The 18,859-nt window shown below is 39.3% G+C and overlaps 2 protein-coding genes and 36 non-coding genes across 38 annotated transcripts in view; 37 read left to right on the forward strand and 1 right to left on the reverse strand.

The window, feature by feature from the left end:
• The window catches only part of LOC145229560 (complement receptor type 1-like), a 105,739-nt gene that overhangs the window by 53,070 nt on the left and 33,810 nt on the right, over positions 1-18,859 (reverse strand). The window contains exons 45-51 of the mRNA XM_080094914.1: positions 18,529-18,623; positions 18,130-18,274; positions 17,524-17,700; positions 16,768-16,944; positions 16,221-16,397; positions 15,738-15,836; positions 15,496-15,573 (exon numbers count right to left, since the gene is read on the reverse strand). Coding sequence (XP_079951040.1) covers positions 15,496-15,573; positions 15,738-15,836; positions 16,221-16,397; positions 16,768-16,944; positions 17,524-17,700; positions 18,130-18,274; positions 18,529-18,623 — 948 coding nt within the window. The remainder of the gene's footprint in view (positions 1-15,495; positions 15,574-15,737; positions 15,837-16,220; positions 16,398-16,767; positions 16,945-17,523; positions 17,701-18,129; positions 18,275-18,528; positions 18,624-18,859) is intronic.
• Positions 74-145, forward strand: Trnag-ucc (transfer RNA glycine (anticodon UCC)). Its single transcript has one exon. It is a non-coding gene; the product is annotated as a tRNA-Gly (tRNA).
• Positions 221-292, forward strand: Trnag-ucc (transfer RNA glycine (anticodon UCC)). The gene has a single exon. It is a non-coding gene; the product is annotated as a tRNA-Gly (tRNA).
• On the forward strand, positions 515-586 carry Trnag-ucc (transfer RNA glycine (anticodon UCC)). The gene has a single exon. It is a non-coding gene; the product is annotated as a tRNA-Gly (tRNA).
• Positions 1,152-1,223, forward strand: Trnag-ucc (transfer RNA glycine (anticodon UCC)). The gene has a single exon. It is a non-coding gene; the product is annotated as a tRNA-Gly (tRNA).
• On the forward strand, positions 1,299-1,370 carry Trnag-ucc (transfer RNA glycine (anticodon UCC)). The gene has a single exon. It is a non-coding gene; the product is annotated as a tRNA-Gly (tRNA).
• Positions 1,446-1,517, forward strand: Trnag-ucc (transfer RNA glycine (anticodon UCC)). The gene has a single exon. It is a non-coding gene; the product is annotated as a tRNA-Gly (tRNA).
• Trnag-ucc (transfer RNA glycine (anticodon UCC)) lies at positions 1,593-1,664 on the forward strand. Its single transcript has one exon. It is a non-coding gene; the product is annotated as a tRNA-Gly (tRNA).
• Trnag-ucc (transfer RNA glycine (anticodon UCC)) lies at positions 1,740-1,811 on the forward strand. Its single transcript has one exon. It is a non-coding gene; the product is annotated as a tRNA-Gly (tRNA).
• On the forward strand, positions 1,887-1,958 carry Trnag-ucc (transfer RNA glycine (anticodon UCC)). The gene has a single exon. It is a non-coding gene; the product is annotated as a tRNA-Gly (tRNA).
• Positions 2,034-2,105, forward strand: Trnag-ucc (transfer RNA glycine (anticodon UCC)). The gene has a single exon. It is a non-coding gene; the product is annotated as a tRNA-Gly (tRNA).
• Trnag-ucc (transfer RNA glycine (anticodon UCC)) lies at positions 2,181-2,252 on the forward strand. The gene has a single exon. It is a non-coding gene; the product is annotated as a tRNA-Gly (tRNA).
• Trnag-ucc (transfer RNA glycine (anticodon UCC)) lies at positions 2,328-2,399 on the forward strand. Its single transcript has one exon. It is a non-coding gene; the product is annotated as a tRNA-Gly (tRNA).
• On the forward strand, positions 2,475-2,546 carry Trnag-ucc (transfer RNA glycine (anticodon UCC)). The gene has a single exon. It is a non-coding gene; the product is annotated as a tRNA-Gly (tRNA).
• Positions 3,064-4,100, forward strand: LOC145228279 (uncharacterized). The gene is made up of 2 exons (XM_080093286.1): positions 3,064-3,565; positions 3,628-4,100. The coding sequence occupies exons 1-2, from the start codon at positions 3,124-3,126 to the stop codon at positions 4,098-4,100; spliced, it is 915 nt and encodes a 304-aa protein (XP_079949412.1). The 5' UTR covers positions 3,064-3,123.
• Trnag-ucc (transfer RNA glycine (anticodon UCC)) lies at positions 10,213-10,284 on the forward strand. Its single transcript has one exon. It is a non-coding gene; the product is annotated as a tRNA-Gly (tRNA).
• Trnag-ucc (transfer RNA glycine (anticodon UCC)) lies at positions 10,360-10,431 on the forward strand. The gene has a single exon. It is a non-coding gene; the product is annotated as a tRNA-Gly (tRNA).
• Trnag-ucc (transfer RNA glycine (anticodon UCC)) lies at positions 10,507-10,578 on the forward strand. The gene has a single exon. It is a non-coding gene; the product is annotated as a tRNA-Gly (tRNA).
• Trnag-ucc (transfer RNA glycine (anticodon UCC)) lies at positions 10,948-11,019 on the forward strand. The gene has a single exon. It is a non-coding gene; the product is annotated as a tRNA-Gly (tRNA).
• On the forward strand, positions 11,095-11,166 carry Trnag-ucc (transfer RNA glycine (anticodon UCC)). Its single transcript has one exon. It is a non-coding gene; the product is annotated as a tRNA-Gly (tRNA).
• Positions 11,242-11,313, forward strand: Trnag-ucc (transfer RNA glycine (anticodon UCC)). Its single transcript has one exon. It is a non-coding gene; the product is annotated as a tRNA-Gly (tRNA).
• On the forward strand, positions 11,389-11,460 carry Trnag-ucc (transfer RNA glycine (anticodon UCC)). Its single transcript has one exon. It is a non-coding gene; the product is annotated as a tRNA-Gly (tRNA).
• Trnag-ucc (transfer RNA glycine (anticodon UCC)) lies at positions 11,536-11,607 on the forward strand. The gene has a single exon. It is a non-coding gene; the product is annotated as a tRNA-Gly (tRNA).
• Trnag-ucc (transfer RNA glycine (anticodon UCC)) lies at positions 11,683-11,754 on the forward strand. Its single transcript has one exon. It is a non-coding gene; the product is annotated as a tRNA-Gly (tRNA).
• Positions 11,830-11,901, forward strand: Trnag-ucc (transfer RNA glycine (anticodon UCC)). The gene has a single exon. It is a non-coding gene; the product is annotated as a tRNA-Gly (tRNA).
• Positions 11,977-12,048, forward strand: Trnag-ucc (transfer RNA glycine (anticodon UCC)). The gene has a single exon. It is a non-coding gene; the product is annotated as a tRNA-Gly (tRNA).
• On the forward strand, positions 12,124-12,195 carry Trnag-ucc (transfer RNA glycine (anticodon UCC)). Its single transcript has one exon. It is a non-coding gene; the product is annotated as a tRNA-Gly (tRNA).
• Trnag-ucc (transfer RNA glycine (anticodon UCC)) lies at positions 12,271-12,342 on the forward strand. The gene has a single exon. It is a non-coding gene; the product is annotated as a tRNA-Gly (tRNA).
• Trnag-ucc (transfer RNA glycine (anticodon UCC)) lies at positions 12,418-12,489 on the forward strand. Its single transcript has one exon. It is a non-coding gene; the product is annotated as a tRNA-Gly (tRNA).
• Positions 12,712-12,783, forward strand: Trnag-ucc (transfer RNA glycine (anticodon UCC)). The gene has a single exon. It is a non-coding gene; the product is annotated as a tRNA-Gly (tRNA).
• On the forward strand, positions 12,859-12,930 carry Trnag-ucc (transfer RNA glycine (anticodon UCC)). Its single transcript has one exon. It is a non-coding gene; the product is annotated as a tRNA-Gly (tRNA).
• Trnag-ucc (transfer RNA glycine (anticodon UCC)) lies at positions 13,006-13,077 on the forward strand. The gene has a single exon. It is a non-coding gene; the product is annotated as a tRNA-Gly (tRNA).
• Positions 13,153-13,224, forward strand: Trnag-ucc (transfer RNA glycine (anticodon UCC)). The gene has a single exon. It is a non-coding gene; the product is annotated as a tRNA-Gly (tRNA).
• Trnag-ucc (transfer RNA glycine (anticodon UCC)) lies at positions 13,300-13,371 on the forward strand. Its single transcript has one exon. It is a non-coding gene; the product is annotated as a tRNA-Gly (tRNA).
• On the forward strand, positions 13,447-13,518 carry Trnag-ucc (transfer RNA glycine (anticodon UCC)). Its single transcript has one exon. It is a non-coding gene; the product is annotated as a tRNA-Gly (tRNA).
• Trnag-ucc (transfer RNA glycine (anticodon UCC)) lies at positions 14,538-14,609 on the forward strand. The gene has a single exon. It is a non-coding gene; the product is annotated as a tRNA-Gly (tRNA).
• On the forward strand, positions 14,832-14,903 carry Trnag-ucc (transfer RNA glycine (anticodon UCC)). The gene has a single exon. It is a non-coding gene; the product is annotated as a tRNA-Gly (tRNA).
• On the forward strand, positions 14,980-15,051 carry Trnag-ucc (transfer RNA glycine (anticodon UCC)). The gene has a single exon. It is a non-coding gene; the product is annotated as a tRNA-Gly (tRNA).

The raw sequence follows: 18,859 nt of genomic DNA on the forward strand, positions 1-18,859 counted from the left end.
TTTAATTCATTTGCTTTGTTCATTTAGTTGGAAACAAAGGAACTACACACGCAAAAATTGGGATTGATACAACGCGTCGATGGTGTAACGGTTAGCATTGGTGCCTTCCAAGCACTAGTTCCGGGTTCGACTCCCGGTCGACGCAATTTTAATTCATTTGGTTTGCTCATTTAGTTGGAAACAAAGAAACTACGCACGCAAAATTCGGGATTGATACAACGCGTCGATGGTGTAACGGTTAGCATTGGTGCCTTCCAAGCACTAGTTCCGGGTTCGACTCCCGGTCGACGCAATTTTAATTCATTTGGTTTGCTCATTTAGTTGGAAACAAAGAAACTACACTCGCAAAATTCGGGATTGATACAACGCGTCGATGGTGTAACAGTTAGCATTGGTGCCTTCCAAGCACTAGTTCCGGGTTCGACTCCCCGTCGACGCAATTTTGATTCATTTGGTTTGTTGATTTGGTTGGAAACAGAGGAACTGCACTTGCAAAAATTGGGATTGATACAACGCGTCGATGGTGTAACGGTTAGCATTGGTGCCTTCCAAGCACTAGTTCCGGGTTCGACTCCCGGTCGACGCAATTTTAATTCATTTGGTTTGCTCATTTAGTTGGAAACAAAGAAACTACACACGCAAAATTCGGGATTGATACAACGCGTCGATGGTGTAACGGTTAGCATTGGTGATTCATTTGGTTTGTTCATTTAGTTGGAAACAAAGAAACTACACACGCAAAATTCGGGATTGATACAACGCGTCGATGTGTAACGGTTAGCATTGGTGCCTTCCAAGCACTAGTTCCGGGTTCGACTCCCGGTCGACGCAATTTTAATTCATTTGGTTTGCTCATTTAGTTGGAAACAAAGAAACTACACACGCAAAATTCGGGATTGATACAACGCGTCGATGGTGTAACGGTTAGCATTGGTGATTCATTTGGTTTGTTCATTTAGTTGGAAACAAAGAAACTACACACGCAAAATTCGGGATTGATACAACGCGTCGATGTGTAACGGTTAGCATTGGTGCCTTCCAAGCACTAGTTCCGGGTTCGACTCCCGGTCGACGCAATTTTAATTCATTTGCTTTGTTCATTTAGTTGGAAAGAAAGGAACTACACACGCAAAAATTGGGATTGATACAACGCGTCGATGGTGTAACGGTTAGCATTGGTGCCTTCCAAGCACTAGTTCCGGGTTCGACTCCCGGTCGACGCAATTTTGATTCATTTGGTTTGCTCATTTAGTTGGAAACAAAGAAACTACACACGCAAAATTCGGGATTGATTCAACGCGTCGATGGTGTAACGGTTAGCATTGGTGCCTTCCAAGCACTAGTTCCGGGTTCGACTCCCGGTCGACGCAATTTTAATTCATTTGGTTTGCTCATTTAGTTGGAAACAAAGAAACTACACACGCAAAATTCGGGATTGATACAACGCGTCGATGGTGTAACGGTTAGCATTGGTGCCTTCCAAGCACTAGTTCCGGGTTCGACTCCCGGTCGACGCAATTTTAATTCATTCGCTTTGCTCATTTAGTTGGAAACAAAGAAACTACACACGCAAAATTCGGGATTGATACAACGCGTCGATGGTGTAACGGTTAGCATTGGTGCCTTCCAAGCACTAGTTCCGGGTTCGACTCCCGGTCGACGCAATTTTAATTCATTTGCTTTGTTCATTTAGTTTGAAACCAAGGAACTGCACTTGAAAAAATTGGGATTGATACGACGCGTCGATGGTGAAACGGTTAGCATTGGTGCCTTCCAAGCACTAGTTCCGGGTTCGACTCCCGGTCGACGCAATTTTAATTCATTTGCTTTGCTCATTTAGTTGGAAACAAAGAAACTACACACGCAAAATTCGGGATTGATACAACGCGTCGATGGTGTAACGGTTAGCATTGGTGCCTTCCAAGCACTAGTTCCGGGTTCGACTCCCGGTCGACGCAATTTTAATTCATTTGCTTTGTTCATTTAGTTTGAAACCAAGGAACTGCACTTGAAAAAATTGGGATTGATACGACGCGTCGATGGTGAAACGGTTAGCATTGGTGCCTTCCAAGCACTAGTTCCGGGTTCGACTCCCGGTCGACGCAATTTTAATTCATTTGCTTTGCTCATTTAGTTGGAAACAAAGAAACTACACACGCAAAATTCGGGATTGATACAACGCGTCGATGGTGTAACGGTTAGCATTGGTGCCTTCCAAGCACTAGTTCCGGGTTCGACTCCCGGTCGACGCAATTTTAATTCATTTGGTTTGTTCATTTAGTTTGAAACCAAGGAACTGCACTTGAAAAAATTGGGATTGATACGACGCGTCGATGGTGTAACGGTTAGCATTGGTGCCTTCCAAGCACTAGTTCCGGGTTCTACTCCCGGTCGACGCAATTTTAATTCATTTGCTTTGCTCATTTAGTTGGAAACAAAGAAACTACACACGCAAAATTCGGGATTGATACAACGCGTCGATGGTGTAACGGTTAGCATTGGTGCCTTCCAAGCACTAGTTCCGGGTTCGACTCCCGGTCGACGCAATTTTAATTCATTTGCTTTGTTCATTTAGTTTGAAACCAAGGAACTGCACTTGAAAAAATTGGGATTGATACGACGCGTCGATGCACTACAAAAAACAGTGTGTTGTTTCAACACGCCGGTGTGTTTCAACATAGACTACTATAAGCTGGACTGAACCGTCTAATTTATGCGTACAAAGTAATCGGAGATATCTTTAAAATTAAAGTTCGGAATACAACAAAAACTGGCATGTATGTCTAAAATGTTTTTTTGTTGCATTTTTTGTTTTTTGTTAATACAAAAAGAGCTTTGATTTAAACGTTAATATTTTAAATGCATTTTTGATGTTTAGCGCAGTCACGCTTGAGTGACATGGGCGCATGGCGGCTGTAAATGGCAGATAACGCCCATGCAATGGGTGTAATTTCGTCATTGTAAATGAGTTTTAAGTGTCGTATTAAGGCTAACGTTGCAATTATATATATTGTTTGTTCGAGTTTAGTTTAGTAACCCTTTTGTATTGATTCAAAATACCTAATTATCTTTAGTTTTTGCTTTAGGTTGATTTGGAACTCACCACGCAAGTTATCAGTAACCATGCCATTTAACTTAGAAAATTTAACTTTTCGTGAAATTGAAGAAGCGTTTTTAAGTTTGGATGACAAAGACTTTGCATCAGCCACAGCACAAACAAAATTTAATATAAACGTGTCTGACGAGGAAGCAACGGCTATCTATGTTCAGGCCAAAAATGCTCTTGCCCGTATAACCGAAGATGAGCTACCAACTTCTGTTCCTCCTTCTGTTATTGGGTTTATAGGGACACTGATTTCATCATTCAAAAGAGACCAAAATCGTGACCAATTATATAAAAGATATCCAGCACTTTGCATGAATGCATCGCTGCACCTCCTTCTTCCACAGAACCAAGCAGCACAACTTTTAATCAAGTTGTTTGATGCTATTGTAATACATTGTGCAGCTTCACCAGATTTGGAAAAAGCCCATGGGCAGGAAGAAATAAATGGTAGAGACAAAGGTACAAAAAATGGGTAGTTATTTTGACAAAATTATTATTTATCTGTTTGTCTTATTTTGCAGAGATTCTGGAATACATGTCTGGGTATTTGATAAGAAAAGCAACAAAAAAGTTTCCCCATCAAACACCAATATTGAACAGTTTATGTCAGGAGCATGCCACTACTCATTATGTTACTTTAGTTGAAAAAAAATTTGAATCATTGCTTTACCCCAGTGCTGAATTTTTACAGTTGATTTTATATTTTATGAAATTGCACAACAGAGAAATTAAAAAAGAGGTGCGTCTTATTAACTTTACAAATCTTTTAGAAAAAGCAAAAAATGATGTTTATTATTGTAACTTTATAAAAAAGTTGTGTGACCAATTGAAAGTGGATTTTGGTTCAGTAACTCAAGTATTAGATTATGTGTTGTTTTTGTTTTTTAAAGTTCTGTTACACAATTTTGCAAAATTTACACTTCACAAGTATCTCAAAAAGCCAAATATTCAGTCAGCTGGGCTACGTGGTGATCTCAAGCGGATATCCAAGTAAAATTCCCACTTTGGAGTATAAATTCAACTATCTTCTTTGACATTTATTTGTATTGCCATTTTGTTTCCTCAATGCCCGTAACAGGTGTATTATTGTATTTCAAAATTTGCATGTGAAGAACGACCACAATAAAAAGCATGATCGTTGAAAAACTTGCAGCAGAATTTTATTTATTTTTAATTTTTTTGCTCAATGGTTCTTCACACACACTTGTCCATACATTGGATTTTCCGAATGTGGTGTTGCCTCCCTTTATTTTTTTAATAATTTTTCTTTGAGAAATGTTAGACAATCCATATCCAATTTGTTTAATGTCTGGATTGGTGTTCCTTCTCATTATTGACCTCTAAATTAAAACTAATAAGTCTAACAAAAAGCTGCATAATAAAATGATGTACAAACCAAATTTCCAAACACTGCTTCTAGGACATCCTGGGTAACCATGCCCAAACACACATACTGAAAATTGTTTAATAACAGTCGGTTTGTCAAGGCAATTAGGTTTTGAGTTGAAAATAACAAGCCTTCCCATGTTGACCTGGATATAATCCGTTTTTCCTCACCAGGATAAATCACATCAACTTCATTCTAATAAAACACAGGCTTGAAAAAGGAGGCAAGAAAAACTATTAACAAACAACTTACTCTCCAATCAAGAAGGTACTGAATGAAATGTTTTTGCAACCACGAAAGTCTTTCGTCATCAGGTGATTTAATTGCATTTTTAACACCGCAATTTACAATTTCAAACCACCTGTAAACAATAGTTAGCTGAATGTTTGAAACAAAAGTCATTAATTCAAGATAATAAAAGTACTTGTCAAGTTTAAAAATGAAAGTGGAAGTTCCTTCAGATTTTGCAACATCTTGCTTTAATGCAGTAGCAACAGCCCAACTTAGTGTATCTTTAGCCAATGATACTTTCATCTGAAAAAGTATTGGAAGTTTATTTGTATTTTTATTTGCACAAAACTATAATATAAATGTGCTAAAAAAATGTGCAAATTTTCCCACTGGTATAGACCAACTGCAAATATGACAAGGTGTCTGTAACACTTGCTGCATTGGCAGGTTTATATATCTTCACAAAAGGTTTCGCTTGACTTACCTTGCTGTAGGAATGTAGGTCCATATGAGCAGGACTTAGTTTTGTTTTGTGCAGTGGTTTGCTACTTTCCAGTTCATAAAGGGTTTTAATATGTGGCCACAAAATGTCTTCACCTGATTTGCACAGGTATTTTGTGCCACCCGGTTTTGATGAATACACAGCGTTTCTTGATGTCTTAAATAAAAAGGCTGGATTGCAACAAAATTTGCACCTAAAGTAGATTTTGTTGCATGGCATACCTTTAAAAGATGGCTTGTGTCACAGCAAATTAAAATGTCATCTGTGGAGTGATATGGGTTGGGAGCTGTGTATTTTTGGCTTGGTAAATATTTAGATCCATGAATTAAATCAAAGAATTTTCTGTTTACTGAACATCCATCAGCAACTACAGCATGAACATGGAAATTATTTGTCTCACAAATTCCCACAGCCTCCCAAAACAATGAAGCAAGTTGAAATGATGGAGTAACGGTTGTTGGCCACCAAGACAATGGCAAGGACAGTTCTTTTTTCAGTGACCGAGCATAAAAAACTGCAAAACATGTCAAATATTTAAGCCTAAGACCATATTTTTTAACCTAATCTGGAGAAAACAGTTACCACAGATGTGTGTTGCTAGCTTTGCATCAAACATTCTTTCCCCAAAATCAATAAATCCAAGAAGTTTTCCATTTTGAATAACCAGATTTTCTTTAACTGTGAAGCAATTATTAGACAAAGATAAAAATCATTGAATTAATACATTATACCTTTCATTTCATCAACAGTTATGTAACCATCTATGGTTGATTTAAGTTTCTTCATTTCAGCCACTGCGAGCTCATTAATCCCGGGGGATGATGACCCAAAATTTCTAGAATAACAAAAACATGTTTTTTCAGATTAGGCATAATGTGTGAATATAATAACATCACCTGTATTGTTGTAATGTTTTGGTTGAGGGGAGAACTAACACCCCTGTTGTTCTTAACTGTTGGTATGCTGATGGTGATTTGGCATACAACTCTATTGCCCATCTAATGACATCAGGATGATATCGGCGAGCACTTGGAATGGCCTTTGCATTTTTAAACTGCTCCTTAAAAAACATCCTTTGCCACTCATTCATATCACCTATTTCACTATTAAAAACATTCTAAAAAAGAATAAAATTGTGATTTACTCTAAATTCCTGCAAACAAAAATTTAAACATTTACACATACAACCATGTCTTTGTGCAACAATTCATCAACTATAACTAGTTCATCATCCAAAACCTCTGGAATATCCTTCTCTGACACATATTTTCTGTTGTATTTGGTCTTTGTATCATATTTACAGCAATTGTGACACTTCTGCTTTTGCAAGTCTTTTTTAACTACAAAGTACAAGCATTAATTTGCAATTTATCCTTTCCTATTTAAGGTTACATACCAACTACTGCACAAGTTGGTGACCTAATTATCTCCTGAGAAGAAAGGCAAGCTGAGTTCCAACTTTGAATTGCATGGATGTTACTGCTACTAGTGCGAAAACTGACTCCAGTGCAAATGTCAAACTTTTCCAAATTATCTAAACGATCAACACACTTATGTTCCTTAGTCCTTCTAAAAATTTAATTACTCACCTAAAAAATTTGTCAACGGATAGATGTTACCCAACATCTTGCTTTCAAGGTCAATTCTCCAGCCATAGTATGATACCCAATCAATATTGACCCCTGAACTTATGCATACACTGCAAAAATATGACCAGTTGTAGCTGAAAGTTCTATTAATTTTTTTGTCACAAACATACCAGATGTACGGACAGACACTGGATTCAGACAAGTAGTACTCCATGACAAATTTATTATGTCGAAGTGAACATGACCATTTATCTAAAACAAATGTATGGTTATCATTTTTCGCAATTTTGAAACAAGAAAACATAAAACAACCTGATCTTAATTTCTAAATGGGCCACTAGTGGCTCGTAAGTACACAACTGACCAAGCCTATACCAATAATCTGTATGCCTACCAAAACAATGCTTGGGTAGATGCTGAAATGCCTTTTTTAACTGATCTAAACTGAGATACCTTCTTTGACTCACTGGGGAAAGTCTAACTTTTGGTTCCTTTCTAGTTATCTGTCAATTGCATGTGTTCATTACTGTCATCGATTTTAAATAAAACATAATTTGGTCAAATTTTACCTGTTTGGTCCCATAGTATTTTTTTGGCAAGTTTTCACTGGGGTATGATCCTATACGTAAGATTTTTCTTGACGCCTGTACCTTTACATCCTCGGGTTTAAAGTGAGCCTCACAAATTGCTGCCCTGTAGTACCTTTTAATTTAGTATTTTTTCAATTTAGTCTAGTTGCAAAAACATCGCTACTCACGTTTCCTTGTGTAATAAAGATTTTATTTGATCTCCTTTGCTGGAATCGCGGATGCCTAACACAAACTTCGTAAGATTACTGTAGTGATCTTTTTCTTCCTTTGATTTTGTCCCCAGATCTGGCCTTTTAATTATAAAGAGAGATCGCTTGGGTGCATTTTTGCTGTTGTGTCGATAAAAACAGCCTGGTATACAACAATGCGTCATTTTTTCCGAGTTTTCAACCCACTTTCTTCAGTGCTACAAGCGCTCAACGACGTTTGGCGCCCAGTTCATTCATGCGTGACTGCGCTTAAACCTTAACCTCATACGGTTCAGTCCAGCTTATAGTAGTCTATGGTTTCAACCACACTAACGGTGTGTTCTAAGAACACGGCAGGTGTGTTGCTACCGCGATAATCGATGTGTATTCGCTTAACGACACGCCGCACGGGACGAACAACACGCCAGGTGTGTCGATTCAAGGTCAAGGTGATCCGTTTCAAGTCCAGAAACACAGAACAACACGCCGCCGTGTTGTTTTGTTGCTTTCCTTCTTTCCTTTTGACTTTGAAATCACTCAACCGTAACGGCGGGAACGCACGAAACGGCTGCAAAGTTCTTTTTTTACTTGATTGACTTAAAGTAAGTAAGTTGTTAAGAGACTTAATATCAAGGCTAATAGGAGTTAATTGAGTATTAATTGACAAGTTTTAATGTATTCAAGACTTTTGGACAATGTGAACAGGATGGTGGTGCAAATCTCATGAAAGGTTGGTATATTTACAATTTTACATACATTTGTAACTTGTGCATGTATAAAACATATGTTTGTGCATGTTGTAATGGCTTGTTTTTTGTATTAGGCTAGCCTGTTACCAAATGACTGAGTGAAGTGGTTTTCTTGACAATTTGGTATCTCTATCAAGTAAAAGACATACAAAACATGCATTCAAGTGACCTCTATTTGCATTTTTTGCCAAATTATTACAGTTCTGTTGGTAAGTGCTTGAAAGCGGTAAAGAATTTAACTTTCCACAATATCAATTCCTTTATAACAGAACTTTCTGCTTAATGATTACGTATTTCAAGTGTATAATTTGTTGCAGAGTCCTGTACAAAACCTAATGATGCATCTGGCCTTACTGTGCATAACATGGATTATTGAACAACCAAGGGAATTCTTTGATGGAATTAATTCTGTTACAAAGGCAGCATGTGGTAGGCATTAAACCAAATCTTTATGGCTGAGTTGCAAACAAGTAAACATGTATGAGATAGTTACATTTGAGAAAATACATCTTTTTTCATTATGCAATAGCATATTATCATAGTGTTCTTGTTGATGGATACATTACTTATACATTATACATTGCTTTATATACATTACTTGTTTTTAGACAATCAACATTAAGGGACATTCAATATCACTTGCTACCAGAAATCTTAAGGGACGTTTGGTGTGAGTTTAATTGCCTTTTAAGTAATCGGCCTCTTTCTCCAGCATATTTTGAATATATATGGTGTTTACTGTTTTGCAGATGGTAAACGTAACTCATGTTCTCAAAAGTGCCATAGGGGAACCTTTGGATAATCATATGCTGCTGCTTGTTTGTGAAAGGAAATTGCTACAAAAAAGAAATGTTATCATCTTTGAAACACAGGTATTTTGATTAGATACATTAGTAACTCCAACAAACTTTGATTTCATGTAACCTTAACTATTACAATCACATTAACTGGCAGTAATTGTTTAATAACTGGTTATTTACTTTACAGGACCAGTTTGCAACATCGCCTGGTTATCCAAGTGTTGTTGTCAATAAAAATGAAGTGAACAGGTTTTCTTTTGGTTTCGATTTTTTATTGTAATACTTGTTATTTTTATTGTAGTGATATTGAACATGCCATGACTATGCATATGACATATGCCTTGTTGAGTACATTACAATTATATAGCATCTGACATGCAGTTGAACTTTTGTTTTGTGTGTATTTTTTACCTGTGTTTTCCCCCCACCGTTACATTCATGCCATAACTTTGTTTCGTTTGTTCTGTTAAACGTTATGTTCTGTTTCTTCGATAAATGCGCTATTTCGTTGGTATACGGTACTGTTTACAATAAAATACAAAACGGTATTTGGTGTGTCATGCTTTATAGCTCTAAACAACACGCAACACGCGTGTTGTATGAGTGTGTTCAAACAACACACCAGGTGTGTCGCAAAACTGCAGCTTCAAACAACACGGCAGGCGTGTCGTTGAACAACACACCTCCAAACAACACACCACCTGACAACACGGCTTGGTGTGTCGCGTGTTGTATACGGCTTCAAAATTGGCGTGTTGTTACAACACACCGGCTTTTCTAGTGTGGTGTAACGGTTAGCATTGGTGCCTTCCAAGCACTAGTTCCGGGTTCGACTCCCGGTCGACGCAATTTTAATTCATTTGCTTTGCTCATTTAGTTGGAAACAAAGAAACTACACACGCAAAATTCGGGATTGATACAACGCGTCGATGGTGTAACGGTTAGCATTGGTGTCTTCCAAGCACTAGTTCCGGGTTCGACTCCCGGTCGACGAAATTTAAATTCATTTGCTTTGCTCATTTAGTTGGAAAGAAATAAACCACGCACGCAAAATTCGGGATTGATACAGCGCGTCGATGGTGTAACGGTTAGCATTGGTGCCTTCCAAGCACTAGTTCCGGGTTCGACTCCCGGTCGACGCAATTTTAATTCATTTGGTTTGTTCATTTAGTTTGAAACCAAGGAACTGCACTTGAAAAAATTGGGATTGATACGACGCGTCGATGGTGTAACGGTTAGCATTGGTGCCTTCCAAGCACTAGTTCCGGGTTCGACTCCCGGTCGACGCAATTTTAATTCATTTACTTTGTTCATATGGTTGGAAACAAAGAAACTACACACGCAAAATTCGGGATTGATACAACGCGTCGATGGTGTAACGGTTAGCATTGGTGCCTTCCAAGCACTAGTTCCGGGTTCGACTCCCGGTCGACGCAATTTTAATTCATTTGCTTTGTTCATTTAGTTGGAAACAAAGAAACTACACACGCAAAATTCGGGATTAATACAACGAGTCGATGGTGTAACGGTTAGCATTGGTGCCTTCCAAGCACTAGTTCCGGGTTCGACTCCCGGTCGACGCAATTTTAATTCTTATGGCTTGTTCATTTAGTTGGAAACAAAGAAACTACACACGCAAAATTCGGGATTGATTCAACGCGTCGATGGTGTAACGGTTAGCATTGGTGCCTTCCAAGCACTAGTTGCGGGCTCGACTCCCGGTCGACGCAATTTTAATTCATTTGCTTTGTTCATTTAGTTGGAAACAAAGGAACTACACACGCAAAAATTGGGATTGATACATCGCGTCGATGGTGTAACGGTTAGCATTGGTGCCTTCCAAGCACTAGTTCCGGGTTCGACTCCCGGTCGACGCAATTTAAATTCATTTGGTTTGTTCATTTAGTTGGAAACAAAGGAACTACACACGCAAAATTCGCGATTGATACAACGCGTCGATGGTGTAACGGTTAGCATTGGTGCCTTCCAAGCACTAGTTCCGGGTTCGACTCCCGGTCGACGCAATTTTAATTCATTTGGTTTGCTCATTTAGTTGGAAACAAAGAAACAACACACGCAAAATTCGCGATTGATACAACGCGTCGATGGTGTAACGGTTAGCATTGGTGCCTTCCAAGCACTAGTTCCGGGTTCGATTCCCGGTCGACGCAATTTTAATTCATTTGGTTTGTTCATTTAGTTGGAAACAAAGGAACTGCACTTGCAAAAATTAGAATTGATACAACGCGTCGATGGTGTAACGGTTAGCATTGGTGCCTTCCAAGCACTAGTTCCGGGTTCGACTCCCGGTCGACGCAATTTTAATTCATTTGCTTTGCTCATTTAGTTGGAAACAAAGAAACTACACACGCAAAATTCGGGATTGATACAACGCGTCGATGGTGTAACGGTTAGCATTGGTGCCTTCCAAGCACTAGTTCCGGGTTCGACTCCCGGTCGACGCAATTTTAATTCATTTGCTTTGTTCATTTAGTTGGAAACAAAGAAACTACACACGCAAAATTCGGGATTGATACAACGCGTCGATGGTGTAACGGTTAGCATTGGTGCCTTCCAAGCACTAGTTCCGGGTTCGACTCCCGGTCGACGCAATTTTAATTCATTTGCTTTGCTCATTTAGTTGGAAACAAAGAAACTACACACGCAAAATTCGGGATTGATACAACGCGTCGATGGTGTAACGGTTAGCATTGGTGCCTTCCAAGCACTAGTTCCGGGTTCGACTCCCGGTCGACGCAATTTTAATTCATTTGCTTTGCTCATTTAGTTGGAAACAAAGAAACTACACACGCAAAATTCGGGATTGATACAACGCGTCGATGGTGTAACGGTTAGCATTGGTGCCTTCCAAGCACTAGTTCCGGGTTCGACTCCCGGTCGACGCAATTTTGATTCATTTGCTTTGCTCATTTAGTTGGAAACAAAGAAACTACACACGCAAAATTCGGGATTGATACAACGCGTCGATGGTGTAACGGTTAGCATTGGTGCCTTCCAAGCACTAGTTCCGGGTTCGACTCCCGGTCGACGCAATTTTAATTCATTTGGTTTGCTCATTTAGTTGGAAGCAAAGAAACTACACACGCAAAATTCGGGATTGATACAACGCGTCGATGGTGTAACGGTTAGCATTGGTGCCTTCCAAGCACTAGTTCCGGGTTCGACTCCTGGTCGACGCAATTTTAATTCATTTGCTTTGTTCATTTAGTTGGAAACAAAGAAACTACACACGCAAAATTCGGGATTGATACAACGCGTCGATGGTGTAACGGTTAGCATTGGTGCCTTCCAAGCACTAGTTCCGGGTTCGACTCCCGGTCGACGCAATTTTAATTCATTTGCTTTGCTCATTTAGTTGGAAACAAAGAAACTACACACGCAAAATTCGGGATTAATACAACGCGTCGATGGTGTAACGGTTAGTATTGGTGCCTTCCAAGCACTAGTTCCGGGTTCGCCTCCCGGTCGACGCAATTTTAATTCATTTGGTTTGCTCATTTAGTTGAAAACAAAGAAACTACACACGCAAAAATCGGGATTGATACAACGCGTCGATGGTGTAACGGTTAGCATTGGTGCCTTCCAAGCACTAGTTCCGGGTTCGACTCCCGGTCGACGCAATTTTAATTCATTTGGTTTGCTCATTTAGTTGGAAACAAAGAAACTACACACGCAAAATTCGGGATTGATACAACGCGTCGATGGTGTAACGGTTAGCATTGGTGCCTTCCAAGCACTAGTTCCGGGTTCGACTCCCGGTCGACGCAATTTTAATTCGTTTGGTTTGCTCATTTAGTTGGAAACAAAGAAACTACACACGCAAAATTCGGGATTGATACGACGCGTCGATGGTGTAACGGTTAGCATTGGTGCCTTCCAAGCACTGGTTCCGGGTTCGACTCCCGGTCGACGCAATTTTAATTCATTTGCTTTGCTCATTTAGTTGGAAACAAAGAAACTACACACGCAAAATTCGGGATTGATACAACGCGTCGATGGTGTAACGGTTAGCATTGGTGCCTTCCAAGCACTAGTTCCGGGTTCGACTCCCGGTCGACGCAATTTTAATTCATTTGGTTTGCTCATTTAGTTGAAAACAAAGAAACTACACACGCAAAAATCGGGATTGATACAACGCGTCGATGGTGTAACGGTTAGCATTGGTGCCTTCCAAGCACTAGTTCCGGGTTCGACTCCCGGTCGACGCAATTTTAATTCATTTGGTTTGTTCATTTAGTTGGAAACAAAGAAACTACACACGCAAAATTCGGGATTGATACAACGCGTCGATGGTGTAACGGTTAGCATTGGTGCCTTCCAAGCACTAGTTCCGGGTTCGACTCCCGGTCGACGCAATTTTAATTCATTTGGTTTGCTCATTTAGTTGGAAACAAAGAAACTACACAGGCAAAATTCGGGATTGATACAACGCGTCGATGGTGTAACGCAGTGGTTCTCAAACTGTGCGTCGCGACGCCCTGGTGCGTCGTTATAATTTTCCAAGGGCGTCGCAGAATATTTCCGTTTCGTGGCTGAACTCAGTTTATCTCATAAAAAATGAGGTTTCAGTGCGGTTGACGTATATCTACGTCCAAATGCTTTTTGCGCAGAGTGCGGATTGACGTAAATTTACCTCAAAAGTTTTTGAGCAAAAATGTGGCTGTCCGTCAATGTACGTCGAGACCAAACAGTACAAGCAGCAAGTGCGTGACAGGCGCGTGTCTGGGGCGACGCTTGGCGGGCATTAAACTTGATTATGTGAACGGAGTCTTGCTTCATAACAATGTAACAAAGGCGACTTTTCTAGCAAAGGCTTGAGGTAGGTATAACGTATAATTGTTAGCAAAGTTTAAAGTAGTTATTGTGTATGAGTTGCAGCAGTAAATTTTTGTGCATCAGTTTATATTGTGCGTAAGTTGAAACATTACTTTCATTGTAATTCATTATTGATGCTGTTGAGGCCTTGCAGCAGACAAGACAATGCAATTGTGCGCAATAATTGAAACAATTAACAAAAGCCCGCACGTGATTGCCGGGTGCACTGAAAGTGTTGAGTGCAGTTTTATAACTTTGTCGAAAAACAGTTCGCCTAAAATTGTTCTCTAAGTGCTGTATAATAGATTTAAATTAACTGTTTATTGATAAGTTTCCTCATTCACTTTTATTTGCTGGTGCGTCGCAAGTCCAGAAAACTTTTCCACAGGCGTCGCAACAAAAAAAAGTTTGAGAACCACTGGTGTAACGGTTAGCATTGGTGCCTTCCAAGCACTAGTTCCGGGTTCGACTCCCGGTCGACGCAATTTTAATTCATTTGCTTTGCTCATTTAGTTGGAAACAAAGAAACTACACACGCAAAATTCGGGATTGATACAACGCGTCGATGGTGTAACGGTTAGCATTGGTGCCTTCCAAGCACTAGTTCCGGGTTCGACTCCCGGTCGACGCAATTTTAATTCATTCGCTTTGCTCATTTAGTTGGAAACAAAGAAACTACACACGCAAAATTCGGGATTGATACAACGAGTCGATGGTGTAACGGTTAGCATTGGTGCCTTCCAAGCACTAGTTCCGGGTTCGACTCTCGGTCGACGCAATTTTAATTCATTTGGTTTGCTCATTTAGTTGGAAACAAAGAAACTACACACGCAAAAATCGGGATTGATACAACGCGTCGATGGTGTAACGGTTAGCATTGGTGCCTTCCAAGCACTAGTTCCGGGTTCGACTCCCGGTCGACGCAATTTTAATTCATTTGCTTTGCTCATTCAGTTGGAAACAAAGAAACTACACAGGCAAAAATTCGGGATTGATACAACGCGTCGATGGTGTAACGGTTAGCATTGGTGCCTTCCAAGCACTAGTTCCGGGTTCGACTCCCGGTCGACGCAATTTTAATTCATTTGCTTTGTTCATTTAGTTCGAAACAAAGGAACTACACTTGCAAAAATCGGGATTAATGCAACGCGTCGATGGTGTAACGCAGTAGTTCTGAAACTGTGCGTCATTTCATATTTCCAAGGGCGTCGCAGAATAGTTACGTTTTGTGACTTTTTGTTGTTGTATCAATAAACACGACTTTAAAAATAAGTTTCCGTATTACCTTTTATTTGCTGGTGCGTCGCAAGTCCAAAAAACTTTTCCAGAGGCGTCGCAACACAAAAAAGTTTGAGAACCACTGGTGTAACGGTTAGCATTGGTGCCTTCCAAGCACTAGTTCCGGGTTCGACTCCCGGTCGACGCAATTTAATTCATTTTGATGGTTCATTTAGAAACACACGCGAAAATCCGGTTTTACTTCCGGTTTCATGTTTAATGAAGTTGAAACAACTTACGTTCACAAACTGCTTCGATGCCATTAAACCGTCCATCAGCTCCACACACTCTGCTATTTGACCCAACCAGTTCATAACCTTCGCAATAAAGTAGTAAATATTGTGATGGCTATGCAAATAATTTAGTTTTTGTAAGAATTGTTTCGGTACAATGGCAAACATTCTGATAAATTCAGAATGCATTGTTAGTTTTACTTTCTGAATGAATTGCCTAATTATTATTGAAGTTAATGTTGACTCACCGTCATCGCAGCTAATCCTGCAGATCGAATTAAAACTGTTGAAGTTGCTGCATGTTGTCACTCCATTTGCTGGATCGAATATTCTTGGACAGACGATCGCTGGACAAAAACAGTAAACTTCAATGTCAGCCTGCTTATTATATGTGATGTTTTTAGATCAAACAAAATGTATATTATCAACCAATATCTAACATAATTCCAAAAGTAACTTGTTTTGTTTAGTTCACTGGTTTCCGTAAGTGCCCAGGATAAAACATCTGAATTGTCAAATTATGTATTTTTTGGTCTACATTAGTTATACAAAAGAAAGATTTTCGGTCTCTTAAAGTTTGTGGCCATATTAGGCCATGGGCATGAGGTGATTTTTGTGGAAAGTAGTGTGAAATTGGAGTCACACAAATGCCTAAGTGCAGAAAACATGGCGTTGAAAATACACAAATTAAGTTGACGGTTGACGGTTATATTATATTATATGTTTGTTACGTGTGCACTGTGGCTGCACGTCACTCCAAACTCCAGACGCAGTGCATGTCCTCGACTCAACACCAACCAGTGTGAATCCGACATTGCATGAGATCTCGCATACAGCACCGAACATATCACCCGCAGTGCAATCAATGCTGCCGAACTGGGGCGCCTCTAGTGGACCACATCGGATCACTGAAATAATAAAAGTTGATTTCAAACTTAGCAAACTGTTGAGTAGTTGTTGCACCCGGCAAATTAAGCTTAACTTATATTGGTTTGGTTTGGCGGTAAACAACTTGTTTCTGTCATGCTGTATCAAAGGAACAACAATTGTGCCGTATACTTGACGTTTTAAATCTTGCATATTGCTTTCTGTCCACGAAACTGTGCAAATACCACGAATGTATGTATTTGAATTAGTTTGAATCGCGTTACGTGTTTATAAGGTACGGAATCGCTCTTACACTTTAAAACAGACTGATTTGCCAACTACAATAAAAAAAAGTATACCGCTCGCAGTGATTATGGCTAAAAGTTTTAGCGGAAGCAACAAGAAACTTACTTATGCAGGAGGCTTCAAATCCGCTCCAGGTACGACTGTCCAGACAGGTTCTGGTGGAAGAACCGCGCAATCTATATCCCGCGTCACATCTGAACTGGCATACTGAGTTGTAATTGTCACCTTCGCTGCATTCAAATCGTCCATTTTCAGGCTCCGTTAATGCTCCACAGGAGATACCTGCGCAACGTAACAATTCAATAAATAAGTTTACTGTTGCCGCGCGTACAAATATTTTTGCATGTTATCACAGTTGGCGCTAACACATGAATTTACAACAGACAGAGCTTGCTACCTACCGATAGGTGGCGTATAGAGCACAATTATTTCAATAAACAGCGATACTGAAATGGGTTAGGAACTAAATATGAGGTTAAGAACTAAGTTTATGAGGTATTTTATTGTTATATTTTTGAATACCTTACCCTAACCCAGAGTAACCCTAATAGCAACCCCTAATTGTTTTTGAATATTCGCGATTGCTCTGTACGCCACCAAGCGGTAATAGCTTATGTGAGTTCTTAGGTTAGAAGCTCTCTCATATTTGAAAGCATATTTCATGTTTATAGCATGTTGTTGATCAATCACGCAGTATTTAATACAGTCATAGACGTTAAAAATACAATCACCTATTGAAAAAAAATTGGGGGAAAAATTAGAATTGAAACAGGAACGCTACTTCATAGGTAACGTTTAAACATCACCTTTATTACCTAATTATTAAACGTGCAATTGTCGGCCTAACAAGCGGTAATTCACCTATACACAATGGTTTTGCATTGTCCCATCTTCTGTTGGATTCACAAACTCGACTATCGCTTCCAATGAGCTCAAACCCGCGATCACACGCGATCGAACATTGGGAGCCGAGCAAGAAGTTCCTAGAACATGTCATCTGGCCGTTGTCAGGTGCCACGATTTCGGCACATTCTATCACTGCGAATTGAAAAAAGATGTAAGTTTGAGATGTAAGTTCAGAAAAAAAACACATTTTCGTTCACCCTTTGGTTTTAAAGATATATATATTTCGCTATTACAGCATCGTTCGTAGATACGAACAAGCAGAAAGATTCATAAAAAATAAATGAAGACAATATGCATAAAAATCTACTAATAAAAGTGTAAAATAGAATGTTAAAAAACGTTACTCAAGCTGCAGCGGCAACCAACGCACCGAGTGAACCACTACTTTCAATTACGAGATTCGTTTGAGGTATCAAAACTCATTTTAAAACAGACACAAATAAAAGCATGAGTTATTAGGATTAATTTGGTTAGTTTATGTATGTATCCGTTTTCCGTTGCCATCGTTAATGACAAAGGTATACCGTTCAATATTGTCACAAGTATATATTTATTACATACATGAGCAGGTTGGAGGAACATTGGACCACGAAACATCACTAAACACCCCTTCATTGTTTTCGCCAAAAGTGACACCATTTTCATCAAAGGTCGGCTCAGCACTCTGACAAATCAACTCATCTGCTCCAATCAATTCGTAACCAGACTATAAAAAACAGTATGTTATTCTATCAAGTGAGTGGAAATGCGTTTTTTCGTAAGTTTAGGCCCACTATGGAGTCTTTTGGGGCGGAATCAGAATGCTTCCGATTGTATACAAAGGAATTCGACGATAAAAGTTGAGAACCACTGGTCTATGGTAATAATTATAGTAAAACGCCTTCTGTTTTAAAGTTTGTATTGCAAAGTTTATATCACTGTCAACTTAAAAACGTTTGAGTTTGGGAGGGTAACACGTACGTTGCACCGGAATGAACATCGTGAGTTGAGCTGGTAAAAGTCGGTGCATTTCATTGATCCATTGTCGGGCTCGTCCAATATGACACAGTCCATTGCTGAAACAAAAATGCGTTGTTATTTATACAGAATGCAGAAAGTGAAAGATAAATGTCATATACAAAGCGACTTAATGTCCATGTCAAACAAATCACTGGGAAATATATTATCAAATGTACCCCGTTAAAGCAGTCTCCTCAACAATAAAATAATTTAAGCTTCTATGCAATAGAAATACACTTGACTACACATTGCTGTGTTGTTTCTTTACAGTTTAAAGAAACCACTGAATAAT

The sequence above is a fragment of the Phallusia mammillata genome, chromosome 5 (assembly GCF_965637545.1).
Source record: "Phallusia mammillata chromosome 5, kaPhaMamm4.hap1.1, whole genome shotgun sequence".
NCBI classification, from domain to species: domain Eukaryota; kingdom Metazoa; phylum Chordata; class Ascidiacea; order Phlebobranchia; family Ascidiidae; genus Phallusia; species Phallusia mammillata.

Bases quoted from the DNA above. Each gene is read 5' to 3' on its own strand.
- LOC145228279 (XM_080093286.1), top strand. From the start codon at position 3,124: ATGCCATTTAACTTAGAAAATTTAACTTTTCGTGAAATTGAAGAAGCG. The intron at 3,566-3,627 runs GTACAAAAAATG...CTTATTTTGCAG, and splicing joins AATAAATGGTAGAGACAAAG to AGATTCTGGAATACATGTCT.